This window comes from Hyperoodon ampullatus (genome assembly GCF_949752795.1).
Source record: "Hyperoodon ampullatus genome assembly, chromosome: 10".
Classification (NCBI taxonomy): Eukaryota; Metazoa; Chordata; class Mammalia; order Artiodactyla; family Ziphiidae; genus Hyperoodon; species Hyperoodon ampullatus.
Genome location: NC_136923.1, coordinates 57,115,413 through 57,129,930, shown reverse-complemented (window position 1 = coordinate 57,129,930; position 14,518 = coordinate 57,115,413). Strand labels below are relative to the sequence as shown.

General features: G+C 41.8%; 1 protein-coding gene across 1 annotated transcript in view; it reads left to right on the top strand.

Annotated features, from left to right (window-relative positions):
* The window catches only part of CMC1 (C-X9-C motif containing 1), a 71,940-nt gene extending 58,006 nt beyond the window's left edge, over positions 1 to 13,934 (top strand). The window contains exons 3-4 of the mRNA XM_079712242.1: positions 10,293 to 10,383; positions 13,550 to 13,934. Of these exons, the coding sequence (XP_079568368.1) occupies positions 10,293 to 10,383; positions 13,550 to 13,670 (212 nt within the window). The 3' untranslated portion in view covers positions 13,671 to 13,934. The remainder of the gene's footprint in view (positions 1 to 10,292; positions 10,384 to 13,549) is intronic.
* The last annotated feature ends 584 nt before the right edge of the window (positions 13,935 to 14,518 follow it).

Here is a 14,518-nt window from a genome sequence, read left to right as displayed (position 1 = left end):
CCTCTTGTCAGATGACTGATGGGGTGAGTATGCCATATTTCCTTTTTGTCCTTCAAAGTATGTTATTTACCTGATTTTGAGAAAGTTCACCTGGGATACTGTCATCTGAAGGTACTAGTCTGTGGTTGTGTTTATAGATCCATTTCACCACCATCATCATCAGAGTCTGGAGTGCTGCTTTCAGTTCTTCACATTCATCTTCTGATTCATCTAATACGTGGGAATCATCTTTTTGTCAGTTTTCTTTCTTCTACTATAGGCAGTGTATTAGTTTACTATCACTGCTGTAACAAATTATAAACATTTAGTAACCTAAAACAGCACAGATTTGTTACATTACAGTCTGTAGTTCAGAAGTGTGACACAGGTCTTCCTGGGTTAACATCAAGATGTTGGCAGAGGGACTTCCCTGGTTGTCCAGTGGTGAAGAATCCGCCTTCCAATGCAGGGGGACACAGTTTCAATCCCTAGTCGGGGAGCTAAGATCCCACGTGCCGCGGTGCAACTAAGCCCACGCCACGCAACTACTGAGCTCATGCACCTCAACTAGAGAGCCCAAGTGCTGCAAACTACAGAGCTCATGCGCCCTGGAGCCTGCATACCACAACTAGAGAAGAGAAAACCCGCACCCCACAACTAGAGAGAAGCCCGAGTGCCATGATGAAGAGCCCGCACGCTGCAGCTAAGACCCGAAGCAGCCAAAAAAACAAAAAAAATAAAAAGTAAAATTAAATAAATAGGCCTTCCCTGGTGGCGCAGTGGTTGAGAATCTGCCTGCTAATGCAGGGGACATGGGTTCGAGCCCTGGTACGGGAGGATCCCACGTGCCGCGGAGCAACTAGGCCTGTGAACCACAACTACTGAGCCTGCGCGTCTGAAGCCTGTGCTCCGCAACAAGAGAGACCGCGATAGTGAGAGGCCCGCACACCGCGATGAAGAGTGGTCCCCGCTTGCCACAACTAGAGAAAGCCCTCGCACAGAAACGAAGACCCAACACAGCAAAAATAAATAAATTAATTAATAAACTCCTACCCCCTCAACATCTTCAAAAAAAAAAAGAAAACCACAGCTTTAAAAAAAAATTAAATAAATAAATATTAAAAAAAAAAAAGATGTTGGCAGAGCTGCATTCCCTTCTGGAGGCTCTATGGGAACGTCCATTTCTTTGCCTTTTTCAGTTTCTAGAGGCCTGTCTTAGCTCGAGCTGCTCTAACAAAAATAACATAAATGGATGACTCATGAACAACAAAACTTCATTTCTCACAGGTTTAGAGGCTGGAAGTCCTAGATTAGAGTGTTAGCACAGTTGGGTTCCTCTTCCGGGCTGCAGACCTTTGTGTCCTCACATGGTGGAGAGCAGAGAGCAAGCCAGCTCTCTCCCTTGACTCTTATCAGGATGTTAACCCCATTTATGAGGACACCACCCTCCTGACCGTATCTCATCCTAACTACCTCCCAAAGACTCCACCTCCTAATATCATCACGTGGCAGGGTAGTGGGGGTGCAGTGGGGTTTCAACACATGGATTTTGTGGGGACACCAACATTCAGTCTGTTACAAGGCACCCAGTTTTTTGACTGGCGTTCCTCTTTTTCCATCATTACAGCCAACAGGATAACCTCCCTCTGACCCTGCCTCCATCTTCACGGCTCTTTCTCTTTATCTGTGCCTCCCTCTTCAACTTTCCAGGACCCTTGTGATTACTTGGGCCCCACCTGGATAATCCGGGATAATCTCCTTATTTGAAGGTCAGCTGCTTAGTAACCTTAATTCCCCTTTGCTATGTAACCTAACATATTCACAGGTTCCAGGGATTAGGATTTGGACATTTTGGGGGGCTATTCTATCTAACATAATCAGAAAGTGAAAAAAAAAAATCTCAAATCTCAACTGTGTTCAAGGAAAGCAAAAACCAAGACTACTTTTATGTATTCATGAATGATGATGTAATACATCAAGCAGTACAGTAAGAAAACTGATAAAATAATGAAGGTTTATTTCACTGTGGCATCATTTTTCTAGGTGATTCCATCATTTTGTTTTCATATTATTTTAGCCTTTTTTTTTAGCATAGTTGGGAATAAATGCTGAGTCATGATGAATTAAGTTCTAGGATAATATATAGTAAAAATGTTTCATTAAGATCATTAAGAGTCTGTGTTGTGTCTTAGCCTTATACAAAGATGCAATGAACCTATATGATAATTGCAAGATAGAAATGAGTTTTATTGTATTGCAAAAGTTGTCTGTTTTCTGTGGTTTTTTGGAAGGCCTCTAAGAAAAACTGAAAATCATGAAATATCTTTAAAATATTGGTTAAAGCTACTCATGAAAGAAACTCAGAAATTAAAATTGGGTCCAGTGGACCCTGATCTCTATACAGAGGGTCAGTGTCTTGGTTCCCTTGCCTTCTGTGATGCCCTGAGGTCCTTCTGTCTTCCAGTCTCTTCTCTCTCTCTGCTGGACCCTTACCTATTGGCAGCCCAGTGGTTACCCAGGACCTCTTTACTTTTCATTATTTTTAATAAGTTACTACTGTCAAAACAGTATCTTCCAACTTGCCTCAGCGCCATAGAGCTGAGTGCTTTCTGGAGAGTCTACTTGGACATTTCAAAGGTCCCCCAGCTGGATGTGTCTGAAACTCATCCTCATCTGTTCCCCATCTCCCTCCACAGGCTGCAGCCAAAACAGAACAATGTCATATGTGTTTCTTTTCTGGTGTTTTTGTCATCACACTGCGCCGTCTGCTCCCAGTGAGAAGTGCAGGCCAGTGGTCCCCAACCTTTTTTGGCACCAGGGACCAGTTTCGTGGAAGACAATTTTTCCATGGGCTGGGGGGCGGTGGGGGGGTGGGGGTGGGGATGTGATGGTTCAGGCGGTGATGCGAGCGATGGAGAGGAGCAGATGAAGCTTCGCTCGCCCGCCCGCTGCTCGCCCACTGCTCACCTCCTGCTGTGAGGCCCGGTTTCTAACAGGCACGGCCGGGGGGTTGGGGACCCCTGGTGTAGGCATTATTCCTGACTCCTTGTCTGTTACCCCCTGAACTGATGCTTCTACTCCTCTGCCTTTTACCCCCTTGCCATCTCTCTTTTTTTAATTATTATTATTATTTTTTTTGCGGTACGCGGGCCTCTCACTGCTGTGGCCTCTCCCGTTGCGGAGCACAGGCTCCGGACGCGCAGGCTCAGCGGCCATGGCTCATGGGCCCAGCTGCTCCGCGGCATGTGGGATCTTTCTGGACCAGGGCACGAACCCGTGTCCCCTGCATCGGCAGACAGACTCTCAACCACTGCGCCACCAGGGAAGCCCCCCTTTGCCATCTCTTGCTCGGATTATTGTACTCACATCTTAACCAGTTTCCCTCTTATTCCCACTCCTGCCTCCCTGCCAGCTCTTCTAGTTCTCTGCAGAAGAAAATCTGATGGTGCCGTTCCACTGTGTAAAACCCTTCTAAGGATTTCCATTCCCCTCAGGGCAAAGCCTAAACATTGAGCACTGCCTGCTGGTCATAGTGGTACATGCCTGTCCTCCTCTACCTCCCATCCACCAGCTGACTCAGTGTAGATCATAGCTTACAAGGATGGTAAGCCCCTCTTGGATGGGTTTGGAGTCCCAATTCTGTGCTTCCATAGCACCCTCCCTGCCTTCCCCTGTCTGAGTGGGTACCACATTCGCCCGGTAGCACTTTTTAATTGTCTGTCTTCCTCAGGGACTGTTGGTTCCCTCTGTCTTTTTCAGCATGGAAACCACAGAACCTAGCATAGTGCTGGGCGTGTAGTAAGTACTTGGAAAATGTTCGTTGAATGACTGATACTTTATGAACCTATGGGATAAGTAATGAAAGAATTTTTGAAAAAATTTAAAATTTTAATTTATTGAATCAGTTAATAACTATGAAAGCCTGAATTAACTCATTGGATAGTGCCTGGGATGTAATAAGTACAATGTTAGCTATTATTGCTGTTGTTACTATTATGAGGCAGGAATGTAAGTGACTTTTTTCTTTTTCATTCTACTCTGATAATTTAAGAAAAAAATAAATGATTTGGGATTAACATATATACACTACTATATTTAAGGTAGGTAACCAACAAGGACCTGTATAGCTACTGTATAGCACAGGGAACTCTACTCAGTACTCTGTAATAACCTGTATGGGAAAAGAATCTGAAAAGGAATAGATACATGTATATGTATAACTGATTCACTTTGTTGTACACCTGAAATAACACAACATTGTAAATCAACTATATTCCAATATAAAATAAAAAATAAAAAAAAAAGAAAAATAAATAAATATTTGCAGTTGGATCTCTTCTTAAACATTAAGGTGATGGCATGATTTGGTGATTTCTCATCTGCAGTTTTTTTTTTTTTTTTTTTTTTGCGGTACACGGGCCTCTCACTGTTGTGGTCTCTCCCGTTGCGGAGCACAGGCTCCGGACGCACAGGCTCAGCGGCCATGGCTCACGGGCCCAGCCACTCCACGGCATGTGGGATCTTCCCGGACTGGGGCACGAACCCGTGTTCCCTGCATCGGCAAGCGGACTCTCAACCACTGCGCCACCAGGGAAGCCCCCGTCTGCAGTATTTTTGATTTACCTTTGGAAACGGAAACATTTTGAAGGCGTGAGTGCAGTGAAGAAACCAGTATTTCAGTGAATGTGTCTCATAAAAGATGAGGTGGCTTCTGCATGTTATGTTTTCCATTGAAGGGTTAGTTTTATGGATCTCTTGAAAAATTGTCTATGGAATTTTGTTGTTGTTGTTACAGTGTTTGCTGGCAGATACTCACTAATACACTTTTTGCAACTAAATTGAGCTTGTCCTAAGTAGCTTCTCACCCAGTCTAGAATTATGTATAATATTTGGCTTTTTTGTAGGTTGGATTGGATTGAATTCTTTCCAGAAGCCATACTACTGGTATCATGGACTCAAAGGTTGTGAAGAGATCTTACAGTTTCATTACTAAATTTTATAAACAAATGTATTCATAAAGTCAGAGCTGTTTACAAACTATTTCCCATGAACTTCATGAAATACTGTTGATTATATAGATAATGTGCTTTGTGGCCTGTGGCCATGGCTGCCCTCTCTGAGCAGCCATTAGGAGGGAGAGGACACATACCTTGGTTCAGGTCTTCACCCCTGCACTAGACGCTGGTGAGCTCAGCACCCAGGGCCCTCTGCCCCCACAGCTTGAGGAGGCTCTGCACACAGGCCTTCACTTAGAAGATAGCTTCTCCTGGGAAAATTAGCTTTAGATTTCAATCTCTATTATAAATCTAAAACTCACAGACACCTTTGTCTGAAGCGAAATCTTAAGAAAAGTTGACACCTACCTAGGCTGTCCCCAAATTGTATCATTTAAAAACCTCTTCTGATTCAGTAACTGGTCAACAGATCATTTATACATTGTATCAAGTACATCTCTGTTTTTATTATCTAGCTCACTATAAGGAAGCCATTTTATGCATAAGATTTCCAGTTGTAGACTTGATTATATGTTTTGAATTTAGGGTGATTTTAAAAATCTGCCTACTACATTTCTTTAATAAGCAAGACCTCCTAAATGTCTTTCCTTTAGATTAAATTGAAGTTCCAGATTTAAAAGTGAAACCTTCAAGATGGTGGTGTAGTCATGGAAATATTACACAGAGCTTTTATGTTAAAATTCTAAATTACGTTGGTACCCAAATAGAGCTCTGCTTTTTGTAATGCTGGAAACAAAATAGGTACTCTATAAGTACTTTACTGATTGAGGAAATAAAAGTACTAGAAAGTTAGAGGTAAGTGCTATGTCTAAAGATGGTTGTGTAAAAATTCATAAGCTCAGGATTTTTTAGAAAATATAAGTTAGTGGAATCACAAAAGGAGTGGTTCTGGTCAGAGATATGAAACATTGGAATTACTTCTTTTAATATTGTATGTTTTTAAATTGTCATTTCTCATTGAATGCTTTAGTTCTACCTGTATGACTGCATTTGCAAAATAATACGTTGCTTGAAACTGACTAAATGAAAAGTGTGGAAGGCAAGTGTTTCTGCTCCCACACACAGCCTTGCCCTTCATCCTTGGCTTAATCAGGAAACCTTATTATTGGCGGTTATTTAAATATTAAAATACGTTCAGAAGTTCCATAAATTAAATGTGTGAAAAGCAATGAATTCCAAACCATTTCTTTCTCTTACTGCTTTTATATGGAGTTTCCCCAAGTTTTTTCTTATATAAACTGGAAATTATATGGACTTCTTGTACTTAATCACAGTATGATTATTTTGCCCATTATCCCAGACTAATAGGAGAAGACTTTATCTCTTTCTGTTTTCCCTAGCTTCACTTGATCCAAATTTTAGCATGCCCACAGAATATTTTTACCCATAGTTTATTTATTAAGTGGTTTCTTTCAGAGAAATGAGTGTTTACAGAAGAAGGATAGAATTTCATGTTCTTGATATTTTGAAGAAAAAAGTCTTGAGTGCTATCTTTAAGCACATTTCTTTAAAGTTTGGAATAACTTTTAATCATCTCTCTCACTGTTTATTGATATTTATTTGCATTACCTTAAGATATACGTAAGTTAATGAAAGTTCATTTTATAGTCTTTAATGGTGAATAATTTATTTATATACAGGTATAAGAGCTCTTTAACACTTAATATTGAGAGACAGAAGATATTTAAATTGGGCTTGTTTCAGAATACCATCCTAGGAATCTGGCAACATCACTGATATATGAACGTTTGCTAATGTGGTTTGAAAGAAGGATCCTCATTAAAATCTTGTTGCTAAACAAGTGACAGAAACCTTACAAACAGCTTGAGGCTTCAGGCCAGTCACAGTTACTCCTGAAGAGATCTGGACAAGTGTGAAAATTCAGAGACTGTGCCTTTATTGTAATCAGAACACATAAATGCTATCTGGAGTCAATTCCCTACTTGAGGACATTTTTAGTCATATTAGGGAAAACAAATCTTAACATAATTCAATGCCTAAGCCTTCTGTTGTGAATTTGTCAAGTGTAAAAGTATTGGGTGTGTTAAATTCAGAAAGTGTACTTTTGGTAATAGCCCTTGTATTCATGTTTTCCTGCAAGGGACTGGGGTTTGGTCAACTAGCACATGTTCATGAGGTAAAGTTCATGATGCTCATGACCTTTCTGTAGATGATATTTGAGTGCACTGGTTGATCCAGGCCTCTGAGTGATGGTGAGTCTGCGAAGAGTCAGCCCATGGTGTGTCACCACCGTCTAACATTTAGTCACTTCTGGATTAACTTTATGTTCACATTCCCTTTGAGGGTTGCTCCTGTCTTAATTCTTATTTAGGATCATAACCCTTGCCTCTAGAAAGGCAGGTCTTAACATCAGGCTGTACGAAGAGCAGTTAACATGTAGGGATGCTAATGGCTTTCCAGAGTGGAAGTTAGTGGACTTTTCAATAACCTCGTGGCCCCCCATTCAGGACCTTTGATGAGAACGAGCTGATTGTAAGTCTGCTCTGCCTTTTTGTTTTTGGTTTTGTTTTTTTTTTTTTTTGCAGTACATGGGCCTCTCACTGTTGCGGCCTCTCCTGTTGCGGAGCACAGGCTCCGGACGTGCAGGCTCAGCGGCCATGGCTCACGGGCCCAGCCGCTCCACGGCATGTGGGATCTTCCCGGACCGGGGCACGAACCCGTGTTCCCTGCATCGGCAGGCGGACTCTCAACCACTGCGCCACCAGGGAAGCCCTGCTCTGCCTTTTTGAGTCATAGGGGATCCTCGTCAAAGGACACAGGAATTCCCCTTGCTCTGATTTGGCCCACATGCCCAGCTCATCAGTGAAGAGACGACAAGAACATTTGTAGTTGAGTGAAAAAGATGCCTGATTCGGTTCAGGACTCAGTAAACAGTGGCAGTTCTGAGACTGGTGAACAGCAAGCTGAAGGAGCCCATGCTCTGAGCTGGAGCATCCCTGCCCCACTGTGTGTGACCAGACACGCACACCGTTTGAAGTCAGGTCCTCTCCCACATCAGCTGTCCTCGATCCCATCGCCCCTCATCCTGCAGACTGTGCAGTGGACTTGGATGTCCATGCCATAGGCCTCTAGGTCTGGCACAGCCCCCTCAAAGGAGTTTCTTGTGCATTTACAAATCTCAATCATTTTCAGTTTGCTTGTGGTTTAAAACCACATTTGTTACACATTTTGTGTCTTCGTGGAGACTCCTGAAATTACCTGCTTGCTTTAAGATGATTATAAATTTTATTTCTTAGTAGTTGAAAGGGTAATACCAAGCTCAAGAAAAGAGAGGAATTCTGATAATTTTGTACTAAAAGAGTTATAAAAGCTGTTCTCCAGCTTCTCTGTGAGGATGATGTCATATTTTAAGGTCTGAGATGGACATGGTTGGTTACAGACTGGAGGCGGCCGGGGCTGGGACTAGAGCCCCCAGTGGGTAGAAGGACCAGAAGAGTTCAGGAGAGTTGCTGCCCAAGCAGGGGAACCCCGTGTACTGTCCTGAGGAAGGGCTGAGGAGGGACCTGGTCTGACCCAAAGCAGACCCAGTAGAGAAGCAGGGGGCCCCGCTGTGGATTGGCCTCTGGCACCTGGGTTTTCTGGGTTGGTGGTCCTGAAAAGGCAGGATGCCAAGGGGCCAGTACAATTTAAAAGGGAAATTACCAGAATGGAAATGTGATAGAAAGCCATTTGGATTTTCTGGGGCATTTCAGAGTTGACTCAGGAATGGGATGGGAGCCCTATTACCAGAAGTGAAGGACCATGGCAGGTTGTGTGAAAGAAAGAGGGTAACTTGATGCCATCAGAAGACACACAGAAACTGGCCCCCAGAGGCCCGTGTCTGGACACAACTCCCCTTTTACTCTTCCTGTTCATTTCTTCTAGAATATACTCTTTTTTTTTTAAATTGAAGTATAGTTGATTTACAATGTGTTAATTTCTGCTGTACAGCAAAGTGATTCAGTTATACATATATATATTCATTCTTTTTAAAATATTCTTTTCCATTATGGTTTATCACAGGATTTTGAATATAGTTCTCTGTGTTACACAGTAGAATATTGTTGTTCATCCATAGAATATACTCTTTTTCTCTGTAGGGAGACCTTGGAGATGCTGCAGGTTTGGTTCCAGACCACTACAATACAGTAAATATCACAATAGAGCGAGTCACACAAATTCTTTGGTCTCCTGGTGCATTTAAAAGTTATGCTCACACTATATTAAAGTGTGCCTCATGTCCAAAAAAAGAATGTACATGCCTTAACTAAACAATAGTTTATTGCTAAAAAATGCTAACCATCATTTGAGCCTTCAACGAGTCGTAATCTTTTTGCTGATGGAGGATCTGGCTTTGATGTTGGTGGCTGCTGACTGATCAGGGTGGAGTTGCTGAAGGTTGGGGTGAATTTCTTAAAATAAGACAACAATGAAGTTTGTCGCATCGGACTCTTCCTTTCATGAATGATTGCTCTGTAGCCTGCAGTGCTGTGTGATAGCATTTTGCCCACAGTAGAACTGGTTTCAAAACTGGAGTTAGTCCACTCAAACCCTGCCGCTGCCTTATCAACTAAGTTTATATAATATTCTAAGTCCTTTGTTGTCACTTCAACAAGTTTTATAGCATCTTCACCAGGAGTAGATTCCATCTCAAGACCACTGTCTTTGCTCATCCATAAGAAGTGACTTCCCCTCTGTTCAAGTCTTATCAGGAGATGCAGCAATTCAGTCCCATCTTCAGGCTCCACTTACAATTCCAGTTCTCTCGCTATCTTCTCTGTGTTGGCAGTTACAATAGTAACATCAAAGATCACTGATCACAGGTCACCGTAACAATTATATTAATACTGAAAAAGTTTGAAATATTTCAAGAATTATCAAAATATGACACAGAGACATGAAGTGAGCAAATGCTGTTGGAAAAATGGTGCCGATAGACTTGCTCGAAGGAGTGTTGCCACAAACTTCAATTTGTAAAAAAATGCAGTGTCTGCACAGTAGTAAAATGCAGTACAATGAAGTCTGTCTGAATTAGAAATCCTACATACTCTCTACATTCTGCCTCTGTGAAGCCACTTCACTCTTCACCTCAGAGGTCTCCTCTCCCCCTTTCAAATCTACAACGTAAAGGACTTTTATTCTGCCTTTTATCCATGTACACATCTTTTGTGGAGCATGTCCTGTGAGCCAAGCACAGTCTAGGTAATAGATGTTAAATGAGTGAATATTTTAGAGCTGTTAACAATTACAGAGATGGAATTACAAGTCATTTTTTTTCTTCCAAATTTTTTATTTCAGATTTCACTAAATGTTGCAAGGACTCTGGAATCCTTATGGTAGTAAAATGCCGCAAAGAAAATTCTGCATTGAAAGAATGTCTAACTGCTTAGTAAGTAGTTACCTCAGCGTTTGTGCTCCTGTGTATATGTGTGCGTGTAGTATGTGTAGTAGATAAGAGTATGTTATTTAACTCATTACATGTAATATATTCTCTACTTCTCCCCACCAAATTTGTCATATAGTTGGCTGAGTCTAAAATTTTAATTTGTTAAAGATTCTTCTGAGAAAAATGATACAACATATTTATGAAGGGTCTTTTCAAGTTTTGTGTGTTTGTCAGCATTTTATCTGATTAAAATACATGATTTTTCATATGATTTAATAAATTCCTTTTCATGAACAGAAAATAGAATATATTATAGATGGGTTTATGTTTATCTCTTCTAGTGAAAAGGTACTTTTGCCAGCCTTGGGATCTTTTGGACTAATGTAATTTAACTTCTAGGAGAGTTGCAATAAATCAAAGGTAAATTTAGATTTTTGAAGTTAAATTACTTTGAAAAATAATTCTTAAATATCATGTTCACTGATATTCTCTTATAGTTCCTTGAATCTTAAAGTAAAAATATGCAGAGGTCTTTGAATGCAGCTGCTTTCTGCTCATCTCCCCACATGTTTTATCACCCGCATTATTGACAGGCAGTGTTGTGGATACAGTACTTTAGTGAGTAGGGAGTTGGTAGTTGTCTGTGAGATCTTAGTTTTGGGAACACTTCCTTCCTTCTGTTCTCTGCTCCCCTAGCCTGTGAAGCATCTATGTCAGAATGGTTTGATACTTCTTAGGCAATTACATAAAAAGTGGTGATTATCTGAATCTTAAATTGTTTTCTGATAACAAATAATGTACACATGAGTTTATAGACTCTTTTAGAATACTGAATCTCTACATGTATAGATGAGGAAACATACTCCAAGTCCGCATGTCTTTTCTCAAGTCAATAAACAATTCTAATAGCTGCTCTTTTTTATGAGCCCAGACCTGCACTAAGTGTTTAACTGTGGAGAAGTAAGAGTTCTGGTCCCTAGAGCTCCCAAGAGATGTTGAATGAATAGATGAACCTCTTTCACATTTGTATGACTGAATTTGTTAAATTCCCTTTTGTACATTGATTAAAGGATTTTGACACCTCGGTTTCAGTCATCATATCATAGGGACTCATTATTCTTAGTTGGGACAGGGCAGCACTGGAGCCAGGAGCAGGGACCGTGGGGAAGGCAGCAGGCTGGTGTCTCCTGGGTCCCCCGGGCGTAGCTCCCCCTGCAACCCATGCAGGGTCCTCACTGTCAGGTGGGGTGATTATTCCTCACGTGGAAACGCGTCACCCCAGCGCTGGCACATAGGAGATACTGTGTACTCAGTCATTGTTAGCTCTTTTTAAAAGTTTGTCTGTGTTATTTGTTAGCTTTTGTTATCTGGATATTAATCATTGACATATCCTGCCATCTCTCGCCCCCTAGAGATGGAGAAGATAACAGGTCCCAGTCCATCCTGGGGGGCAGGGGGAGGCTGTAACTGCTTAGAAGAGAGGGGAGCAAACCGAGAGGACATTTGTGGGAAAGAAATGAGAGCTATTAGGAAGAATTCTACTTGACCTCAAGTCTCAACATACTCTAAGAAATACTGCTTTTTTGTCTTTGCTTAAGTGGGGGCTCTGCTTTACTTCCTGTCAACCTTCCATGGGTGGAACCACTACCCTTTCTCATCTCCGCCTGGTGACACCCTGAAACAGTTTTGTGTTCTGTTATTTCTCCCCGTCTCTTCTCACTCATCCCTCAGTAAACTGCAGTCTGGCTTCTGCCCTCGCGACGCTGGAACTGCTCTTCCTGGAGGTTCCAGTGAGTGTCTTTTCCATCTTTTCTCTGATACTTGACCCCTCTCCGGAAACCCCTGGAAGTCCCTTCCATCTGGCTTCCCTCTTTACGCTCTTTCCTGTCTCCTCAGCATCTCTACCTATTTCTTCTCCACCTTTTCTTCCTTAACCTCTTCCTTAAAGCTGGTTCCCCAGGTTCTCTTCTCCGTTTTAAATCTGAGAAAGCTGTTTGCACCCGTGGAATTCAGCTGCTTCCTATGGGTCATGGCACTTCTCCACTTCCCTCTGCCGGTCCGAAACCGAACTGAGCTCCTTTGACTCCTGCCTCGTGTCTTTGTGAATTATAGTTGTCTCGGACCTAGAATCTTCCTGGTCTCCTAACTGTTGATTTCGTCTCCTCAATCTCCCCCAGATCCACTTCATCCTTTTCATCAGAACTGTGCTTCCTTTGGCTTAGGTCCTCCTCATTTCTTGTCTGGATTATTGTAATAGCTTATTTATTGGACAATCTTGCTGCCCACCTTTAGCCTATCTGCCACACGCTGTCAGGTTCATCTAAGGCAGTGGTCCCCAACCTTTTTGGCACGAGGGACCATTTCGTGGAAGAGTTTTTCCACGGTGGGGGCGGGGAGGGGATGGTTCAGGCGGTAACGCGAGCAATGGGGAGCGGCAGATGAAGCTTTGCTCCTTGCCCGTCGCTCACCTCCTGCTGTGCAGCCCAGTTCCTAACAGGCCGTGGACCAGTACCGGTCCGTGGCCCGGGGGTTGGGGGCCCCCAGTCTAAGGCACAGAACTGATCTTACAGTTGCTTTGTGAATAGTGCCCGTTCAGGGTAGATTTGACTTCTCAGTGGGGCATGAATGGATCGCCATGATTTGGCCCTCCCCATTCCAGCATCTCAGGCCCTTTCTCCTGCACATGATCTGCTGTGGTGGTACTAATCTACTTGTACTTCTTCATGCATCACAGTTTTTCCTCATCTGTGGGATTTTCCACATGTGCCTTCTATGTGGGTTTCTGTTGGTCCTTCAAAATGCAACTCAGACGTCTCCCCAACAGCTCCCCTTTCTCCACTCTGCCCCACGTTTCGGGCCACAACTGCCCTAGTACTTTGTGTACATAATTGTGATGCAGTCTTGTCTGCTCTCATGGGTCCCTGAGGATGGGTGCCCTGACTTCCCATTGTCCTATCCTGGGACATTGCTATTCAAAAAAGAATGATTAGGTCTTTTTTTTCCTTTAACTAATTTGGTAGCCTAATGTTTACAATGAATTTATGACCATTACTAAAAATCTGCTTCTAAAGATTGTGCCTGATGAACCGGATGTCTGAATTTATTGTTAAAGTAAGCTTATATGCTTGTAAAGTGATTCACTTTAAAAGATTTTCATTCTTTCTCGTAGCTATAATGATCCAGCCTTTTATGAAGAATGCAAAATGGAATACCTGAAGGAAAGGGAAGAATTCAGAAAAACTGGAATTCCTACCAAGAAAAGGCTGCAGAAGCTTCCCACAAGCATGTAGGCAAATATTCAAATGATACTCAGTAATGCCAATGTCCATGGAAATCACAGTCACCTGAAATGATGGACTCAAAGAAGTGTTTGCTTTATCCTTAATTATGGAAATAATTTTATCTGAAGTAAAGATTTTTTTTAAACTTCAAAGTTGAGTTTATTGAATGGGATAGGAGTAAGTGGGGAATTGGAACATGGTTTACCTGGGCATAATGGGTTTATCCTTAATTATGGAAATAATTTTATCTGAAATAAAGATTTTTTTTAAAACTTCAAAGTTGAGTTTATTGAATGGCATAGGAATAAGTAGGGAAATGGGACATGATTTGCCTGGGTTGTAATGGGGTTTTTCATATAGAGAACAGCTATAGTTCTCTAACAGTGATACCAATTTTTAGGTGTCCACATGAATCTTACTCATCAATCTATAGACTAATCATGGGGCCAGAAGTAACTAAAGGAAAGCAGGAATGGACAGCCTTCAAAGGAGTTAATAACTTGGCAGTATAGCAGGATGGTCATGAACCTGGCTCCACCACTGAGGATTAACTGAGTAGGTAAGTAGAGTATGTAGGACGGAGTCTTGGACGTGGTAAATGCGCTTTAATGGTTATTAGTAGAAGTAAAGGCTTATTTGGAAACATAGATGAGGAGATAAGTGCTTGTACATGAATTAGTTTACATCTTTAATAGAAAATTTCCTAAAGTGTAGTGGCATTCCTTGGCCTGTTAATTCTGCTACTGAAAATATTTTAATCTTTTTAAAAGTCTTCTTTATAAGGATGAATGACCATTTTGTAACATGGTAGTGGTTTCAGGAACTAGTGTAAAAAATTTCTGTCCCAGTGTAATAAT